This window comes from Phragmites australis, chromosome 8 (assembly GCF_958298935.1).
Source record: "Phragmites australis chromosome 8, lpPhrAust1.1, whole genome shotgun sequence".
Lineage (NCBI taxonomy): Eukaryota > Viridiplantae > Streptophyta > Magnoliopsida > Poales > Poaceae > Phragmites > Phragmites australis.
Genome location: NC_084928.1, coordinates 12,807,424 through 12,827,965, shown reverse-complemented (window position 1 = coordinate 12,827,965; position 20,542 = coordinate 12,807,424). Strand labels below are relative to the sequence as shown.

Genomic DNA, 20,542 nt, shown 5'->3' with positions numbered 1-20,542 from the left:
ATAATCATATTGGCATAGCCATACACTTTCTTAATCCAACTACCTCGAGGGGCCCAGAGATATCTCTGTCGTTATCAAAGATGGGTAAATTCTATCTTGATCGCTCATACCCCACGACATATTTCATTATAAACCCAAAAACTAACTTTATGACTACACAATTACGGAATAGCGTTTGACAACATCAAAATATGTAACTACACATTCTTGAATTAACGACGATCTCAGATCTAAGGATCCTACAGGTACAACAATTGAGATAACAACTGATAGCACATTATATATGTCAAGGTGATTCTATCTAAAATCATGTTCTCTAATATAAATATTCACACTATTGATCTGGTATCTTTATATCTATGATTTTTGAAACATGATTATCAATTAATACATGTGCTGATCTTTTGTATCATCACAATGATATACGACCAGGAATTGACTAAGAATAACATCATGATATAAATAAAGAGTTTAATAAATAAATCACATACTTATCAATCAATATAAACTATAGTCATTTTTAGAATAACATATTATTCATATAAATATAGATATATGATATAATTATCACTATAATTACCTCTAAAATATATCACATCTAGATCTAACGGGTCAAAAAAGACATATTTTTGCTCAATCTTTCAACAGATGACAAAGTGCTGACGGATTCCCCGAACCGAGCTCTCTCTGCTTTCACTGGATGCCAGCGTAGTCCGCGGGGCCATACGGCTGCAACCACTCTGCGAGGAGCCCGTCCTTCCTCCTCGCGCTATACCCCATGTCCCGGCACAGCTGGTCGTGGTACCACGTCGTGACGGTGTGGATGCACGACTTGAGGAAGAAGTCGCCGCTGCGCTGCCTCGCCCACCGCCCCCACTGTGCCCACTCCGCCACGCTCCGCTCCATGTCCTGGACGCTGGGCAGGCGGACGGCGCCGTCGAGCAGGTGCGCCACCCACTTGGCCATCATCTCGTACGGGTATATGCTCGCCCCGCTCTCCGCGTACCCGACGACCGCCAACTGCGGGATCCGCGGGTGCACGCAGTGCCTGTAGAGAGGGAGGACGGCGTCGTCCGAGCAAGCCCCTGCCGCGACGATCTCGCTGAACCAGGGCGACGCGAACACGTCCTGCAGCGGCCGGTCGGCGTCGAAGCCGGTGGCGAGGATGACCACGTCGGCAACGACGAGCTTGCCGGTGTCACCACCGTCCAGCACCAGGCCCTCGTCGCAGAAGCTGAAGGAGTCGCACCTCCTGAGCACGACGCTGCCATCGTCCACCCTGTCGTAGAACCTGTCAGGGAGTGTGCCTAACCGCCAACCCAGGCTCGATCGCGCGAGGCTGTAGTCAGGCACCATCCCGTGCTTTCGCATCGGGATGCGCGTTTTGTAGTAGGTCTCGGCCAGCTTCAATAGCAGCCATCTCTGGAGAAACAAATGTGGTTAGGTGACATAGGTCTCGTATAGTCGTATGGAACAGAATAGTTGGATTCTCGCGTTCCAAACAGGGCCTCGATCGGGTATGAATATGGTGGCCTCAAGTCTTACCAGTGGAGTCAACATGGTGGCGAGAAGGCTCAGAGCAAATCCCTCTCCGGGCTTGCGAACCATGAGCTCGGCCAACCGGGTCGAGGTCACCGTCACGGATTTTACGCGCTGGGCAACCTGGGGATCCACCATCCAATGGGCGCTCCTGTAAATCATTGTGCATGGGTGCCTGGTACCTGACAGACACAATGCTCAGAGAATGCACGGACGTAAGCTTCTTAGCCTGCTCATGATTTTTGAGGATGTCATATGCAAAAACGTATTGCAAAACCAAATTAGCAGGCATCTCGTTCGACCTCACCGTTGGCCTCGGCGCACTGTGCGACGGTGTCCATGGCTGACTTGCCCGCACCGACCACGGCGACGCGCTTGCCTCTGACAAGCTCGGCGGCGTCCGCGTGCGCCATGCTTGAGTAGTCCATGGAGTGGAGCACTCGCCCGTGGAACACTTCGGGGCCTCTCCCTTGCGGAAACGTGGGGATCTTTGCGACGCCATACCTCCCGACACACAGGATAAGGAAATCAAACCTGTACGTCTGTCTAACATGGGATCAAATTGAGGCTTTCTCTTTCCCTGAGATATATTGGCGATTCGATTCCCAACTTTCTCGCCATATTAGTGCTAGGGTGAACGTGTCTCCTCTAGGCGAGTTCTTTTTAAAAGGGATCAAGATTGCTAAGAGTTGCAAAGTGCTAAGATAGATGTTATTACTACAGAAAAATATTATCAGTGTCAATTCATAATTAGTATTATTGTCGGTTTTCGAATCAGCATTGCAAACTCGGTAGTGATAATCAGCCTCCAGATCGAGTTTTTTCAGGACTAAAAAACTAAAAAAAATCTCACCTACACCACCCACATTCTATATGGGCATGGTCGCACAAAGATATAAGTCATACGATTTTCATATGAACTATGTGCGTGTGGTTCGTAGGAGTCAAATCAGTAACCTCTCACCTTACATGAAACATCTTTACCATCTCATCTATCACTGATTGATAAGAGTAATATGATATTTTTTTTCTTTTGACACTTCTTATCCAAAGATTTTGATAATTATTTAGGCATCAAAATGTTCAAATGAAAAATTGTCAACTATAAAGTTATAGATATCATCAAGAGCTACAGCTTTTTTTATAAATATTTTTCATCCAACTACATATGAATTTTCTATTATTTTTTTAATATCTAACTAAAAGCATGCAAGCCGATACTTGTTTTCTACTGCTTCAATGTGAACCAAATTAAGCATTGCGTATATTACCATTCACTATATAATTACAATCATTAGACATGATTATTTGCCTAAGTTATATTTTTATATTATTGTGTTGGTAGCTAAGTCACCAAACCAGGAAAAGTCTCCGACCAAGAGAAAGAGCCGAAGACAGCGAGATGCTACACGTGTTTATGGGGAGATATATAGTCTCATTCGTGCATGGCATTAGTTACATGCCAACCTATTTATAGCCCGTACTTAACAACTTTATACCATAATTTACAGTATTACCCCTCTAACTGCCACATTTCCAGCATATTCGAGGGTATTTTGGTATCATTAAGTACATTTGCACATTTATAATGATACCTCAGATCGCTACATGGGCTTCGACGGACGCTGCACCTTCACCTAAGCCCCCATAAGGCCAATCGCACATAGGCCTTAAGGGCATCTTCGATCAGTCTTGATGCTGCATCCTGAGTCACCCTTTAGTCTCCGTCGGAAGGTCCACCAGAGACTTCGCATGTGCTGTTACTCAGCGTCACAGGTTGACCTTCAGTCTTCGTCTAATGGCCCGCCAAAGGCTTCGCTTACACTGATACTTGGCACCGCGGGTCGACCTTCAGTTTCCGTCTGAAGGCTCGCCAGAGCCTTTTCCTGCACTTCCTGAAACACAATTGCATTATTCGTCATTATACGACCACCAGTGGACTTCGACTCACCATCTGAAGGGGCACGTGAGACCATTCCCCAACAGTAGCCCCCTACAGGTAAGGTTCATCTTCGATGGGCCGAACCTATGAATCAAATGATATAGCTGAATGCCGTCCCCTTCGGCCTGTCGAAGACCCCTGGAGGCTCATTTTACCTTTTAGCAGATAGCCCTGTCATGTTGTTCATCATCATTATTTTTTCATGGGGATATGATCATTCTGCCCCCACACAACGGTCAGGGCTCGATGACGCTAAATGTCTTCGCCTCATGCTGAACCATCTTTTACGGCAAAGGTTCAATTTCCAACGCGCCTCGTTTCAACCGCTATTAACCCTGTTTTTCACCACTATAAATACGCTCCACCTGACGCTTCAATTTTACCGCTTGAATCTGCTGAAGCTGTAGCTCTCGTAAGAAGACTCTTGCAGTCACCTTTCTTTCCGAAGCCCAGTGACAATGGCTCCAAGAGGAAAGACAAATAGCTTGAAGACCTATTGGATTGAAAAATATAAGGTTGACGAAGAAATTTTGGTTGGACTAGTAAAAGAGAGTTTTATTAGCGATATTTCAAAGGTTAGGCTTCTGAAGGGCCAAGAGACTCCGGAGGCCGAAGATGACGAAGCCATTGTCTTCATCGACTACTTATGAGTGGGGCTTCATCTTCCTTGCGATGAGATGGCGCCGAAGGTTCTAAAGCTGTTTGAAATCTACCTCCACCAGCTGACACCGAACGCCATCGTTCGGCTCAGCCTCTTCTCCTGGGCGGCGAGTTTCAAAGGAACGAAGGCATCGGCCAAGGCCTTCGCCGCAGCCCACAGGTTCCATCACCAACTGAAGCTGGTTTTCATGTCTATCGTGCAAAGCAAAGCCCATTATGGTTGCTTGAACTTTACTTATCGCGCCATCCTGGCCACGCCAGTCGTGGCATACATAAGCAAATGGCCGAAGGACTGGACACAGTGGTAGTTCTACCACAAGGTGGACCGAGAGGAGTTTCTCGTGTCCAAGTGCGAAGAGGTGAAGGGGAATTGCGCACCCGATGTATAGCTGAAGGCTTCTCAAAGGGAGGCATTTGAAGCCTTCACCAGGTGCGCGAAGCATCTGACCACATGCAATCTCGTTGATGAGTTCGTGACGTTCAGGGTATGACCCCTTAGCCACGGCTGGACCATCCCGAAATTAGGTGACAAAGTGCCAGAGGGACTCTACCATCCCCAGCCTGACTTTTGAGGTTTCACATGTATCTTTTATCATGTACTTAAATGCACTTTGGCTCTATGCCATTTCCTTACATTGTATGCTTTGTGGCAGACTTGACGGTTGCCGAAGTGGAGACTAAAGCCATGCTTCTTCTTGGAAAATTTACCCAGGGCGAAGCCCAGCTCTGCGCCGACCAGGGGCTCGATCGGTGACTTAATTGGATTTTCGAGTTACAAGGCCTTGCCTATAAGGACAGGCTGAAGGTGACCATGCTCTCATTAGGTCAGGGCGAAGGAGAGGGCTCCCCAAACGTTGAGGCCAGTGGAGAATCTGCTGCAGACAGCCAAAAAAAAGCGGAAAATCGCAAACCATCGCCGCGAGGGGGCAAAAAGAAGAAGGCACTTGCCCTGAAGAATAGACCTCGCGAAGTGGCCGTCGATGACCTGGGCGAGGAAGTGACCCCCGAAGGCTCACTGGCAATTCAAACTGTGCCCCTTCGACAAGAGCCTCCGAAGGGCACACAGGATCTTCCCTCTTCCTCACCGAATCCCATCTTTTCTGCACGTGTGGACCTTGCCACGCTAATTCTTGGGGACAAAGAGGATGAACCTTCGGATCCATGCATTACCGTCGAGCCAGGGGGGAGGGAAGCTAAGGAAGCTGAAGGAGCAAAAAAGGTCGAAGAAGCAGGAGCTGAATCGGCCTCTACCTCTTCATCTTTGAGTTCTTCCTCTAAGGACAGTTCGTCCGAAGGCCACATAGTCACATAGACTGAAGAGGAAAATACCTCGCCACCCATGCCTCACCGTGGCGGAAAGGGGCTTATGAGTCATAGCGGCTTACTTGACGCGAAGGCTATTGACACCGAAGCCTTCAAGATTTCTTCATATGAGCCAAGCTCGAGGGAGGTCAATGACACAAAGAAGATGTTTGGCAACTTCGTTCTCCCCGAGCTTGAGATTTCTCTGGTGCGAAAGCCCGCTGTTGAGCTCATCGATGCCTCCGACGTGGCAATTACAAAGGTATTTTGTATTGTCCTTCAACTTTTCTTCGCTTACTCGTTCTCATTCATCTGCGTTATCGCAGGCTATGCTTATTTCACGAGCTCAGCACAAGCAAGCGGAACATTTTGAGGCCCGCGAAAAAAAAGTGGAGACGCAAAGGACCCTGTTTCATGTCCAAGCGGAGAAGGCCGAAGCCCAAAAAAGGGAGTTCACGCAACGAGCGAAGGAGGATGATCTGCACTCGCAATAGCTTAAAAAAGAAGTGAGCTCCCTTCGCTCTGGCAAACAAAGTGCAGATGAAGAGGTCACCTACCTTCGCCAGAATCTAACGGCGTTCAAAGCTCAAGTCTCGGAGCTGCAAGCCCTCTGCAACGCTGAAAAAGCTAAAGTGCAGCGACTGCGCGAAGAACTGGATGAGGCGAAGGCGCTATCCGACGATGCCCTCATTATGCTAGAAGAACTGGAGCCAAAGGTTGTTGAGCCTGCGAAGCAATTAGCAATACTTTCGATGGAATCGGTGCTTCGACCACGCCTCCAACGCTTAACCTTGTCGGGCTAGTGGCATTGTTGGATGGATCTGCGTAACCAGTGGTAGCCTTTTAGGCCTAGCTGTACGGTGACTGCTGCGCTATGGTCTCAGCCAGAAGTTTAGTCCAGTCAATTGAGATGACTGGTTGTGACCATCATACTGCGCTTCAAAAATTAACCTTCTACAATCCTTCGGACATGTCAACTTCGGTTGTGTCGAGGGCATTGAAGGCCACTGCGCGATTGTTCATCGCCAACTACTGATGTAAACATGGCCACGAGCTCGCCCTCCGGGAGGCAGAAATCAACCGCCAATGAGTACATTTTTATTTATTTTTTATTTTTTAGCTCTACTTTTGAGATTTTTGCCACCTGCGTATTCATGGACCCTTTGTTATGCAGGCAAAAGTGAAAGATGACCCTTCCGCCAGAGCGACGACCAAGGTGGCCGAAGAAAATGAGAAGGTGTGAAGAGTGTGCGAAGTGTTGTTTTGGGTTTTGAACGTTTGGTTACCAAGTAAAATATATTGTAATATATATGCTTTTATTATTGTTAAATGTTTTCACTATCTTCGCTCCCTACACAGGTCCTCCCTTCGGGCACTACGCAGGTAGCCAAAGATGCAGTTCTCATCACTGTGATGCGGGACAAATTTTTTTATGTCTTGGTCTTGCTGGGACTCCTTCCACCGTCACCACCTAGCTATTGATTTTGGAGGTACTGAGAGCGAAGTGTAGGTCCTATGATGTAAGGAATGCCAACTCCAAAGCATTCTGAAAGTCGTTTAGCCCTTCGGTTTTAGAGACCCGAAATGCTAAGCGTGAGGCCCACAGGATTGCGCGTGGAGACTTCGAGCCTCAACATATGTTCGTCGACCTGAAGCCTGAGTCGAAAGACAATAATCATGGATTCCTGCCCTGTCAGTTTCAATTTTGCTACCACCAAGGGCCTTCGCAAATAGTGCGACATGTCGAAGGCAAGAGCGCTTCGCCTACATCTTCGTCTACCACTTCTTCATCTAATTATATTGGATTCCCATTGGATCCAACGCTGCCTTTTCATGCCAATCAAAGCATAGCCTTTCAATTTGGCTTTAGCCAATGGTATAAAGATTTTGAAGATCCTTACGTTGATGAATTTGTGGGATAAAGTCGTTAACGTTGAAACGATTATTATCTTTAGCCATTATATATTGAGCTTATCGACTCGGTCTTTCATCGATTTGGATCTTCAGTCGTATCGTGTCCGAATCGTGATCCGGAAAATGCTATCTCCCTTGACTTTGAAGTCGTAGGGACCTTCGGCTGAACCGCACGCGAAGCGTCATTTGAAAAATGCCATCCCCCCTCCCCGACTTTGAAGCCGTTGGAACCTTCGGCAGAACCGCGCGAAGCGTCATTTGGAAAACACTATCCCCCCGACTTTGAAGCCATAGGGATCTTTGACAGAACTGCGCGCGAAGCGCCATTTGAAAAATGCCCCCCTTGACTTTGAAGCCGTCGGGATCTTCGGTAGCACCGCACGCGAAGCATAATTTGTTGACGACTACTTCTAACATTGCCTTGATAAATTTACCTTTCATTTAATCGTGTATTCGCACTCGAAGGCCTAGTATCTACGGCCGATTCCTCAAGGGCAATGTATCTCCCTTCTTGGTTTCGCTTTGTAATTGCTATTAATCATAAATGCGATTGCACATTTTGTGGCGATGGTTGTCCATGCTTCGACTTTTATGTCATCGAATTTTCATTTTGTTTTGTAGACATTGTTCATGTTTCAGGATTAACGTTAGGCTTCTTTGTTCGCTGCCTTTTTTTTGTTTCCGAAGGTATCTTGTGCCTTCGGCGCAGGGGCAGACACTCTTAGCCCCTATCTTTGAGTCGAGAGGTGCGCCACCTTCTTTTAAGGCTGAGCAACACTTTGGCTTTTTCTTCCGAATGTATGTTTTATCTTTAGTGCGAGGGCAAGCACTCTTAGCCCCAGACCTATAGTCAATAGGTGTGCCGCCTTCTTAGAGGTCGAGCAGCACTTCGGCTTTTTCTCCCGAATGTATGTTTTGCCTTCGGTGTGGGAGCAGACACTCTTAGCCCCGACTTTTAGTCGAGAGGTGCATCATCTTCTTTGAGGTTAAGCAGCACTTCGGCTTTTTTTTCCGAAGGTATGTTTTGCCTTTGGTGCGGGGGCAAGTACTCTTAGCCCCCAACTTTTAGTTGATAGGTGCGCCGCCTTCTTAGAGGTCAAGCAACACTTTTGCTTTTTCTCCCGAAGGTATGTTTTGCATTCAGTGCGGGGGCAGACATTCTTAGCCCGCGATTTTTAGTCGAGAGGTGTGCCGCCTTCTTTGAGGTGAAGCAGCACTTCGGCTTTTTCTCCCAAAGGTATGTTTTGCCTTCGGTGCGGGGGCAGACACTCTTAGCTCCCGACTTTTAGTCGAGAGGTGCGCCATATTCTTTGAGTTTAAGCAGCACTTTGACTTTCTTTTCCCGAAGGTATGTTTTGCCTTCGGTGTGGAGGAATGCACTCTTAGCCCCCGACTTTTAATCGAGAGGTGCGCCGCCTTCTTTGAGGTCAAGCAGCACTTCGGCTTTTGCTCAAGAAGGTATGTTTTGCCTTCGGTGCGGGGACAGGCACTCTTAGCCCCCGACTTTTTGTTGAGAGGTGCGCCATCTTCTTTGAGGTTAAATAGCACTTTGATATTTTTTTAGCATTACACAGATATTCATGTGTATAACTGAATCATAATTACTTTGCCATAAGGGTGAAGATGCTGCAAAAAGATAGATACTTTAAAATACGGACAACTTCAAAGCGACTAATAAACTTCGAACTTTTGCTGCGGGTTTACGCCCGTCTAAAGTCGAAAGGTGCGATGTCTTTCTTTGACATTCCATACCTTGACTTTTATGGCAAGTTCTCAGCCCGCCTCTGTTGATTGGTGTGCTTCATTTTTTCAAAGGTCTGCAACACTTCGATGATGAATTATACATAAATTCAGCAAAAGTACACGTTTTTTGGGGGGTAATTCCATATATATCATAGGGTTTACAAAGGTCACTACCTCGTTAAAAACCTCACGCCCTGACCAAGGGTTCCCCTTTTGAGGAAAAGAGTACAACACCCGTATATTATTTTATTGAATTGCAGAAAGAAAATTACATAAATGTTGCATTGATTCATGTACTTCGCCCACCAATGCGAATACATCTTCTATGGTTACTACACATAAAACTTGCGAAGGTTGTCGGTATTTCAAGTGTGTGGAAGCTCTTCCCCTTGACAGTAGCCAGGTGATAAGACCCGGGCCTTAACGACCTCTTCACCAAGAAAGGTCCGTCCCACCTACTTTGCAATTTTCCCATAGTCGAAGTATTGGTGAGCCTCCACAGTACCAAGTCTCCAGGAGCGAACTCCTTCGGGGACACTTTCTTGTCTCTCCATCTCCTATTTTCCTCTTGATATCTGGTCAGGTTTTCGATGGCCTGCATTCTTACCTCCTCTAGTGCATCTTTTGATATTGATACTTCGTTTTGGGCTGATTTAGCCATGACTTGAAATGGTTTATTTTTACATTCCTCTGGAATAATTGCCTCTTCGCCAAAGAGCAAACGAAATAGCGTGAACCCTGTTGGTCTTGTTACCGTTGTTTTTACGGACCACAAGACCTTCAGCAGCTCTTCCACCCACTTTTCTTTTGGCAGACCTTGCAGATGTCATGCGACACCAGTTAAGACGATGTTGTTTGCCCTCTCCACAACTCCAGTTGATTGCGGGTGATACACTGATACGAAATGGACTTTAATTCCCAGGCCTTTGCAGAATTTTCTGAACCCTTCGTTGTCAAATTGCGTACCATTATCAACGGTCACCTCGCGAGGGACACCGAAGCGGCAGACGATGCCACAAGAATTTTTGGACATTTTTTGATGCTATGTTCACTAGCGGCATTGCCTCCACCTATTTCGAGAAGTACTCGATTGTGACAATGGCATAACGCAAGTTTCCCGGGACGACTGGTGTTTGTCCGATTATGTCTCCCCACCGCATTAATGGCCAGATTAGTGGTATGAGCTGCCTCTTTGTCAAAGGCCTGTTTGAACCCTTGACTATGTATTGGCACTTCACGTAGCTTCGGACTATGTACTCCGCATCAGAGATAGCCTTTGGCCAAAAGAATCCTTACCTGTATACTTTCTCGATGAGTGCTCGAGTGCCGATGTGCAAGCCACATAGTCCTCCGTGTATTTCTCTGAGCAAGTTTTGCCCCTTTGCTTGGGATATGCATCGAAGCATCGGTGCACAAACTCCCATCTTGTACAATTCGGCTCCCATAATTTTGTAGTTTCTAGCTCTTTGCGCCATGCGTTTCACCTCAACATTATCTTCGAGGTCATAGTAACCGCGAAGGTATGCCATTATAGGGGAGCACCAATCTTCGCTCTCAATTATAGTTACTGAGCGTGCCTCCTGCAAAGGGGCCTCGATGGCTGGCACCTTCAACCTCTGATAAAACACATCTGGCGGTATTGGTAGATTTTGCGTCGTGGCCTTTGCAAGGTCATTGGCCTCGAAGTTGTGATTCCTTGATATGCTCTTGATTGTAAATCCCAGGAAATGCTTTTCCAACCTTCGCACCACTACCATATACTTGACCAGTTCTGGCTCCTTCGCATGAAATGTCTTTTCAATTTGGCTTGTGACCACCTTGGAGTCTGTCTTGACTAGGACCCTTCGGACGCCCAACGCATGTGCCTTACAAAGCCCGAGGAGAACTACTTCGTACTCTGCAATGTTGTTTGTTGATTGAAACTCAAGCCTAGCGACGTATCACAACTTCACTCCCGAAGGCGAAGATACTAATGCCACCACGCCAGCACCCAAAGCCCCCCAGGCTCTGTCACAATGCACGATCCAAACTGGGTCTAACGATACTTCTTCTGGAGCTTTGGCCTGCGGCGTCCAGTCCGCCACAAACTCTGCTAATGTTTGAGACTTCTCTGCTAATGCCTGAGACTTTATCGGTGTTCTTGCGACGAAAGCTAACATGAATAGTGCAATCTATGTAGCCCATTTTGCAATCCTCCCTATAGCTTTACGATTTTCAAACATGACACGAAGGGGTAAGGAGGTGGGCACTGTTATCTTGTGAGCTGTAAAATAATAGCGAAGCTTTCGTGATGCCATTACTAGCGCCTAGGCCATCTTCTCCATTTAAGAGTAGAACCTCTTCAGCCCTACCAAAGCCTTCAATAAATAGTATACCAAAAAATGCTGTAATTTGTCATTTTCTTGCCTTTCTTGCACAAGTACGACACTTACTGCCGAAGGGGATGTTGCTATGTACAACAACAACTCAGCCTCGGGATAGGGGCTGTACAGGGCCATGAGCTTTGTCAGATATTTCTTCAACTCGTCGAAGGCTTCCTGCTGCTCTGCGCCCCATTTGAAAGGGTTGGATCCTTTTAGCATTTTGAAGAAAGGTAGGCTTCACTCTGCTGATTTTGCGATGAACCAGTTCAGAGCTACCAATCTCCCTGCCAGGCGCTGTGCTTGTTTCCTATTCTAGGGAGGTCTCATGTCAATTATTGCTTGAATTTTTTGAGGATCTACCCCGATGCCCCTACAAGAGACCAAGAAGCCCAGCAACCTTCCAGATCGCATACCAAACACACATTTTTCTAGGCTTAGCTTTAGACCTGCACTTCATAGGTTTTCAGAAGTTTCTCGAAGGTCATCGAGGTGTTTTTCCTCTATGATGCTTTTGACCACTATGTCATCGACGTATGCCGAGACATTTCACCCCAGTTGTGACTTCAGCACTATCTATACCAACCTGGCGAAGGTGGCACTAGCATTCCGAAGGCCGAAGGCAATCCTTATGAACCAATATATACCGAAGGATGTTCTAAAACTTGTTTTTTCCTCTTCCTCCTTCGCCATCCAAACCTGGTGGTACCCAGAATATGCATCCAGAAAACTCAACATCTCACAGCCAGTAGCGGAGTCCACCAGCTAATCAATTTGTGGCAGCAGAAAGTCATCCTTCGAACAAGCTTTGTTTAGGTCTGTAAAATCTACACATCCTCCACTTGCCATTACTTTTCTTGACTAGCACCGGTTGGCCAGCCACTCAGAATGCAATACTTTGCGCACCACTCGGGCATCAAGCAACTTCTGCACCTCAGCCTTCGCTGCCTCTTCCCTATCTTTTGAAGCCTTCCGAAGCTTTTGCTTCTTAGGCTTCGTATTCGGGTCTACATTTAGAGTATGCTGAATGATTTCTCTGCTGACTCCTTGCAAATCCTATGGAGACAAGGCGAAGATATCTTCATTGTTGCGAAGGAACAATATCAACCTTTGCTCAGCTTCTTCTATGATTTCTGACCCGATGACAACTCTTTTGCCTGGCATGTCTTGACATAACAGCACTTTCTTGGTCTAGCCTTGTTGTCTAGCCTTCGCCATCATCTTTACCTATGGTTGTTCTTCGCGTTCTTCAAGATTCACCGAAGGTCCAGCCACTACATGGACATTTCGCCGGCTCGGAGTGTTTCTCACTTCAATCCTATGGGCCACTTGTTGATCTCCAAGCATTGTTATGACACCTCATGGACTAGGCATCTTCATGCACAAATATGCATGGTGCGGTATTGCTCCGAATGTATTCAGTACTCCCCGTTCGAAATTGCATTATAGGGATAGTTGATATCAACCACATCGAAGGTGATGTCCTTCGTTCAAAAGTTTGACCCTTCGCCAAATGACACCGGGATTTCTATCTTTCCTAAAGCATTGATTGCTTTTCCCCCGAAGCCTAGCAGCGAGGACCCAGCCTACTGAAGGTCACTTCATTGCAAGCCCATCCTGTCTAAAGCATCGGCGAAGATGATATCTTCGAAGTTACCAAGGTTGTCATATTTTTTTCTCATCTTTCTCATGTTCATCTTCATATTCTTCAAAGTTACCAAGGTTGTCCGACTCTTCATCAACACGTGCCTTTCCCCTTTCTCCCACCGAAGCCTCGAAGTAGGCGCGAATGTTAGCTTCTACCCTTCGCACTGCTGCTGCTGCGTCTTCCTGTAGAGCTGCTTTGTGACGATCTCCGTCATCCTCCGGGGGCACCACATTCACATCATCATGTCCTTGATGGCTGCCGTCAGCTCCACCGGTCGAAGTATTGACCGACTCCGACACCGCCGAAGGGAGTGTTTCGGCTGAAGCCCCTGCTAGAATCAGCTGCTCCAGCAATGTTGTTGATGTACCAAGTGGTTCTGTCTTCTTTTTAGGTGCCATGGCTTCGGATTGTTCGATCCCTACGGACGACACCAACTGTTAGTAGCTAAGTCACAAAACCAGGGGAAGTCTTCGGCCAAGAGAGAGAGAGAGAGCCAAAGGCAGCGAGATGCGACACGTATTTATGGGGAGATGGATAGTCTCATTCATGTGTCACATCAGTTACAGTGCTGGCCTATTTATAGCCCGTACTCAACCACTACATGCCATAATTTACAGTATTACCCCCTAACTGCCACATTTCTGGCATATTCGAGGGTATTTTGGTACCATTAAGCACATTTACACATTTACAATTATACCCTAGACCACTACATAGGCTTTGACGGACGCCGCGCCTTCGCCCGAGCCCCCATAAGGCCAGTCGCACATGGGCCTTCAGGGCACCTTCGACCAGCCTTGACACTGCGTCCCGAAGCACCCTTTGGTCTCTGTCCAAAGGCCCGCTAGAGACTTCACCTGCGTTGTTACTCGGCGTCGCAGGTTGACCTTCGGTCTCCGTCTGAAGGCCCACTAGAGGCTTCGCCTGCGCTGATACTTGGCACCATCGGTCGACCTCCGGTCTCCGTCCGAAGGCCTGCCAGAGGCTTCGCCTGCGCTTCCTAAAACACAACTGCAATATTCATCAGTGTACGACCACCAGTAGACTTCGACTCACCATCTGAAGGGGCACACGAGACCATTCCCCAACACATTGCATATTCATCCAACTAAGGCCATGTTTGTGTTCTGCTTCTGGTTCTGCTTCTGCTGCTACCAGAAACCAGAAGCCAGGACAAATGGGATTAGGAGAAGTGGCTTCTGGAGAAACCAAAAATCTGCTTCTGAGGAAAATAAAATAAAACTGAGAAGCTCACTGAGAGACGCTTTTCTGAGAAGCTATGTGCTGAGAAATCAAAAATTTGTTGGAGAAACCAACAATCTATTTCCTAAAGCAGTTTTTCAAATAAACCAAAAGCATAGCTTTTCAAAAAATCCTAAAAGCAGAAGCCCAAACAAACAGGCCCTAAGTATTCCTATGAGGTAACAACGACAAAAGAAGTCGAACTCGATAGGTTACGGATGCCAAAATACTTGCGGACCAGATTTGGGTATGTAGATGGCTTCAAATAAAAACTTTTCAACTACAAAGTTATAGATCTTGTCGAGAGCTATAATTTTTATATAAAAATTATCTCCATTCGACTCCGTATAAAAAGTTATAAATTTTCGAAGACAAGCTACAAATCATCACTGTTGGTTCATAGCATAAACTAACAGTGATGCTCCCTTAGTTATCATGACCGGCTCTTAATATGAACAAGTAGTTATAATATTTTCACTGCTGGTTTTTTCGGTTCTTAACGTAAACCAACAATTATATGTTATTATTGTCGGGTTTTAAAGAATCGGCAATGACAAATGGTCGCGGATTGGTGTTTTTTTAGTCTATAACTGTATACTCTTCTACTTCTACACATGGACATTTTCAATGGCGTGAGCCCCCTACCCAGAAACATTTGAAGCCCCTCAAGCCTTTTATATAATTTTTGGATATGAAAGAGAAAGAAGAGGAGAAGGAAGTAGGAGAGAAAAATGAGAAGAGGAAGGAGAAAGAAGAAGAAGTTAAACTCCCCTAAAATTTGACCCTGGATCCGCTACTGCTTCTACAATGTTTAAAATATATAACGTTCTAGGATTTCGAGATAATTTTAGTAATTTTTTCTAATCTTAACCTTTCATCAAGTAACTTCTTTTTTAATACCAGTCTTATCTCCAATGTAATAAATGGTTAAAAGATGGTAAATAGTCATATTATATTTTATCTTAATTATTAGACTTAACTTTAAAACGTCATCTATTTTGCAATAGAAGAGTATGCGCTATTTAATTTTTTCTTATACTATTTATTGATCTGTGACTGCATTATTGCTTGAGCGCGATTCCTGGACCTTCCGAGTTGGCGTGCATAGGATCGCAATCTCGCCATTTCGAACTTAACCAAACCGGCGGCCGGGTGACTTCTTGGAACGCATCCAAACGAATCAGACCTACCGTCACCGACCGTGTACTATGCGTGCACTAATGAAATGAAATCATACCTGAGTGCTCTCCGACTCGCCGTCGCCGTGCTGCACGGTGAGGTGCCACTTGCCCGTGCCGTCGCCGAACGCCTCGCCGTTCCCCGACCACCGCTCCCATGCCGCCACCTCCTGCTCCGGCGCCCCGACGTAGCTGGCGCCGAGCACCTTGCTGCGGAACCTGACGCGCTCCATGACGCCGAAGCGCCGCGCGTACGCGGTCAGGTACTCCAGCACCTGGTCGTGGCGCGGGAATAGCCGCTCGTCGGCCGCGGCGCCCGGCGGCCACGGGAAGTCGGAGAACCGGTACGCGGCCGCCGGCGTCTGCAGCCTCGTGGAAGCCAGCGTCCGCCTCCACACGCCGCCGACGGCGGCGCCGGCCTCGAAGACCACCGGCCGGAAGCCCCTGGTCAGCGCGTGCTTGCATGCCGCCAGACCGCTGGGACCGGCTCCGACGATCGCCACGCTCTTCTTCTTTGCGTCCATTGGCTAGCTACTCGTGTTTCCTCGTTTGGAATGCAATACTCGCGCACATGGGCAGCTGCTTTCTAACAACCAAATACCGACACGTGGTCAACGACGTCAACTGAAGAGAGCTACTCGCAGAGGGCCAACCATGTTCGATAGAGAAAGGAAGGCCATGCGACGATAACAATTATTAGTGTCCTGAATTGTGTGGATCTGATTCAGGGTGAGAGGATCCTCTGATATTAACGGTGATTTGTCACTGATACATACGCTCAACTCAGGGATTCTTCAAATTTTAGATCTTTGTGCTTGGCCTATTTATCTGAATGTGGCCTGGTTCTCACTCTACTTGCGAAATGTTTGTTTACATAAACAACTTCTTCCCAATGGGATTGTTAATGGGGAAATTTTTTTCCTCGTCGGCTAGAACGGGGATGGGTATATTCTCTTGTCCTCCGTCTTCGTATCCTCATGGCCCCAGAAATTACTTTTATGTCAATCACCTCCTTGTGGTGCACCTCCACTTGCATCACGTCCCCTCCAAGCTATCTCTGTTTCTCCGACTTCGGGACCAGTTGCTCCTCCGGCCTCCACCGTGATTTGTGGAAGTGGAGGACATTGGACCCAGGCGGCCACCACTGTGATTTGTGGATCCGGGCCCCGGCCACACCCAACTTTCGCCGATGGCTACGACCATCCGACTTGGCTCTTGTCAGGTGTCACGGACTGAGCTGACAGACTGGGCTTGGGCCGGACTACGGGCTGGATTGCAAGGATCGGTGTTGGCCTACCTCGGTCTACCTCGGTCTTCTACCTCGTCTCCATCGGCTTCTTCTCCTCGAGCTCCTCCGCTCTTCCTTCTCTCCTACAGACCACCTCTTCTTTTTGTGATGTTCTCTTCTTATCGGTGTTCGTGAGTTGGATTGTTGTTTGATCGAGCGAGGTTTGTGACAATTGGTATTAGAGTCAGTCGCTATGAGTTGGGAGGACTGGACTGCTATATCTGACAAGAGGAAGAAGAAGCTTCAGCAGTAGCTCGCGCAATTGATGGAGATGATGGCTGAGGACCGTCATGACGGGCAAATTTCCTTCTCCGACCACTTCCCCCTCGGCCGCATCTCATCATGCGCCGTCGTCGGCAATAACAACATTCGGCGCCATCTCCACCTCTGCGTGCGCCGCCCAGGCTGCTTCTGCCACCCCTACGGCGAAGGCTTCCCCATCTTTTTCTACATCCACCGATTCAGCGTCCTCGTCAACCAGTCTCTTCGATGCATCCGCCACTGTTTCTGAGTCGATGACCCCGGGGCTGTTCGGCGCCACCTCCACCGTGGCGTCCGCACCGAGCATAATGGGATTCAGTTCTGGTTCGTCGGCGTCCGTCGCCGGCGAGGATCACGTCAACTTCCTACCCACCAAGACGCGCGCGAGCTGTCTAAATCCTCGCTGCCGCCACCTCGAGAGCAAGGCTCCAAGGAGTAGTTCGCGGTAGTGCCTCTTGCCCACGAAGGGGGCGTCGAGAAAGCTGCAGCGTTGAATCTGGGGATGGGCACCATCACGCAGACGACGCTGTACCAGCCGTTTTCACCGCCGAGCAGCAGCAGCAAGGCGTCCACAACCTATTCGATAAATTGTGTGATCGGTGTCGTGGAACACGATGATGACCTTGTTGGACTTAATCCTGTATGTGCAGGTGGGGACAGTGGTGGCTTTGGATGCGGTGAGTCTTCAGGCCGAGCGCTTCTTCAGGCTCTGAAGCAGGAGGTGGCGTGGAAGGTGCTCAGTGGAGATCATGCGCCAAGCATCTCGGTAGTGCTAGTTTAGCTGAAGAATAATTCATGCGGTTGCATGTAGTCCCGTTTTGTTCGGATCGTAGCTAAGTTTTAGCGTTTTCCATTCCTGTAATCACTGCTGGTATAAGTAGTATCTTGTTATTTTTTTCAGATGGTAAACAGTGTTCCCGTTTTTCAGTTGTAATCTCATCAGAGGAAAATAGCTCTGACCTCTGAAATAAAAACCAGTTCCAAAATTCGCGTGTGTTCGTGTGTGTGTGATTTGGGTTTGTCACTGTGATCCTTGATTGCTAACATTTGGTGCTCAGAGCTCAGGTTAGTGCATGCCCAAGTTTCCCCGGTTCAACTCGATGTCCATTGTCACCGGAGGAGAAGGTTCCCGCGGCGGCGGCGGCGAGCGGTATGTGTATCCGCAGCTCACTGCGATGAACTACACCAGCTGGAAGATCCGAGTCAAGGCAATGATGGAGGACCAGGAGGTCTGGGAGGCGATCGAGCCGGCGGCCGGGGCGGCCGTTGATGTCAGGAAGGACAAGAAGACAAAGTCGCATCTGATCCAGTGCCTGCCGGAAGATCTTCTCATGCAGGTGGCGAACAAGATCACGGCAAAGGAGATTTGGGACTGCCTCAAGACGAGGTTCGTCGGCGCTGATCGTGTTAGAGATGCGCGACTACAGACGTTGAAGAGCGACTTCGACAACATGCGCATGAAGGAGGACGAGTCGGTGGATCAGTACGCCCGGAGACTGTCGGCCATGTCGATCAGGTACAGTAGCCTGGGCGGTACTCTTGACGATGCTGCGCTCGTGAAGAAGCTGTTCGACACAGTTCCTGAGCGTTTCATCACCGTCATCGAGCAGTTCTTCGACCTCTCCACCCTGGCGTTCGAAGAGGCGGTGGGCCGACTCAAGGCGTTGGAGGAGCGAACGCGTCGTCCCACAGGGGGGCGCGACTGCAAACGGGCAGCTCCTCCTCACTCAGGCGGAGTGGGAGGCGTGCCAGAAGAAAGCGGTCGGCGAGGGCTCCGGCAAGGGCAAGTCGCCGGACGCGAGTGCTCGTGGCCGAGGGCGCGGCCGCGGTGGGCACGGAAACTCGACGGGGAAGGAAGCGGCCGGCGGTGGCACGCGTGACAAAAGTCACATCGAGTGCTTCAACTGTCGAAACTACGGCCACTACGCCAGCCAATGCAAGGAGCCGAAGAAGGGAGAAGAGGCACACCATGCCCATGCGGATGATGTGGAACAAGCGCTTCTGCTCGCGGTGTCGGAGGAGCTGACGCTGCTCGAGCAGGTGCAAGGAGCGCAGTAGGAGGCTGTGTTCTTGACGGAGGAGAAAGTCTTCCCCGAGCTGTACCTGGCAGGAAGAGGCACGACCGCCGGGAGCACGTGGTACCTTGACAACGGCGCCAGCAACCACATGTCCGGCGATCGGGAGAAATTCCAGGAGCTGGATGAAGCAATCACTGGCAAGGTCAGGTTCGGTGATGGTTCCACTGTGCAGATTATGGGAAAGGGCTCAATTCTGTTTGATTGCAAGAATGGGGACCAGTGGGCTCTCCGAGATGTGTGTTACATTCTGCGTTTGTGTTGCAATCTCATCAGTCTTGGACAGCTGACCGAGATGGGTTACCGTGTGGTGCTGGATGGAGGCGAGCTCGAGGTGATTGAGAAATCGACGAGGCGGTTGATCATGAAGGTGCAGCGATCATCAAATAGGCTGTACTATATTGAGCTGACACGGGCGAGTCCTGCTTGTCTGCTCACGAAGATGGAGGATCCGGCATGGCTATGGCACGGTCGCCTCGGCCATGTCAACTTCAAGGCACTGAAACTCCTCGTCGACAAGCACATGGCGGCAGGTGTGCCGCTGATCTCGCATCCGGATCAGTTGTGCCACGGATGCTTGGTGGGAAAGCAGACGCGTGGAGCATTCCCGCAGAAGGCGCTGCATCGGGTGGAGGAGCAGCTCGAGCTGATTCATGTCGACCTCTGTGGGCCGATCACCCCGTCGACAAGTGCTGGTAATAGGTACTTCATGTTACTCGTTGATGATTACTCAAGATGGATGCACGTGTATGTGTTGAAGAGTAAGGATCAGGCTTGTGCGGAGTTTGTGAAGTACAAGGCATTGGTGGAGAACTCTTGCGGGCGGCGCATCAAGACGCTGTGGTGTGATCGCGGCGGTGAGTTCCTGAGTGCAGCGTTCGCGGAAGTGTGCGAGGAGGCGGGGATCCAGCGACACCTCACGGCGCCCTACACGCCACAGCAAAATGGCGTTGTCGAGCGCAAAAACAGGACCGTGGTTGAGATGGCACGATCCATGTTGAAGAGCATAAACGTTCCAGGCAAGCTCTAGGGCGAGGCAGTGCGGCACGCGGTTTACTTATTGAACCGTTTGCCGACGAAGGCAATGGGGGAGCGCACTCCATTTGAAGCATGGACAGGGAAGAAGCCTCACTTGGGACACCTGCGTGTGTTCGGTTGTTTGGCACATGCGAAGGTGGCGACTCCACACCTGAAGAAGCTCGACGACCGGAGTCAGCAGATGGTGTATCTCGGCGTCGAGGAAGGATGCAAGGCACATCGTCTGCTCGATCCTCGTCGGGGCAAAGTCATTGTAAGTCGTGATGTAAAATTTGAAGAGAATGTACCATGGCAGTGGAATGGTGGTGCAGATGTGTGGGGATCAGCAGAGTTCCATGAAGAAGAAGGAATT

At 48.7% G+C, this 20,542-nt stretch overlaps 1 protein-coding gene across 1 annotated transcript; it reads right to left on the bottom strand.

Moving 5' to 3' along the window:
* Positions 1–556: 556 nt before the first annotated feature.
* On the bottom strand, positions 557–16,102 carry LOC133926649 (probable flavin-containing monooxygenase 1). Its single transcript, XM_062372669.1, has 4 exons — positions 15,588–16,102; positions 1,847–2,081; positions 1,546–1,721; positions 557–1,422 (listed from the first exon to the last, which is right to left on the bottom strand). Exons 1-4 carry the CDS (start codon positions 16,050–16,052, stop codon positions 694–696), a joined length of 1,605 nt encoding a protein of 534 aa, XP_062228653.1. The 5' UTR covers positions 16,053–16,102; the 3' UTR covers positions 557–693.
* Positions 16,103–20,542: the final 4,440 nt, after the last annotated feature.

What these genes read in the sequence shown, in the direction of transcription:
- LOC133926649 (XM_062372669.1), bottom strand. Translation starts at nt 16,052, where the DNA reads ATGGACGCAAAGAAGAAGAGCGTGGCGATCGTCGGAGCCGGTCCCAGC. An exon ending in ACAGTGCGCCGAGGCCAACG is followed by an intron (nt 1,722 to 1,846) that starts GTGAGGTCGAAC and finishes TGTGTCTGTCAG; the next exon opens with GTACCAGGCACCCATGCACA. An exon ending in CCACCATGTTGACTCCACTG is followed by an intron (nt 1,423 to 1,545) that starts GTAAGACTTGAG and finishes TTGTTTCTCCAG; the next exon opens with AGATGGCTGCTATTGAAGCT.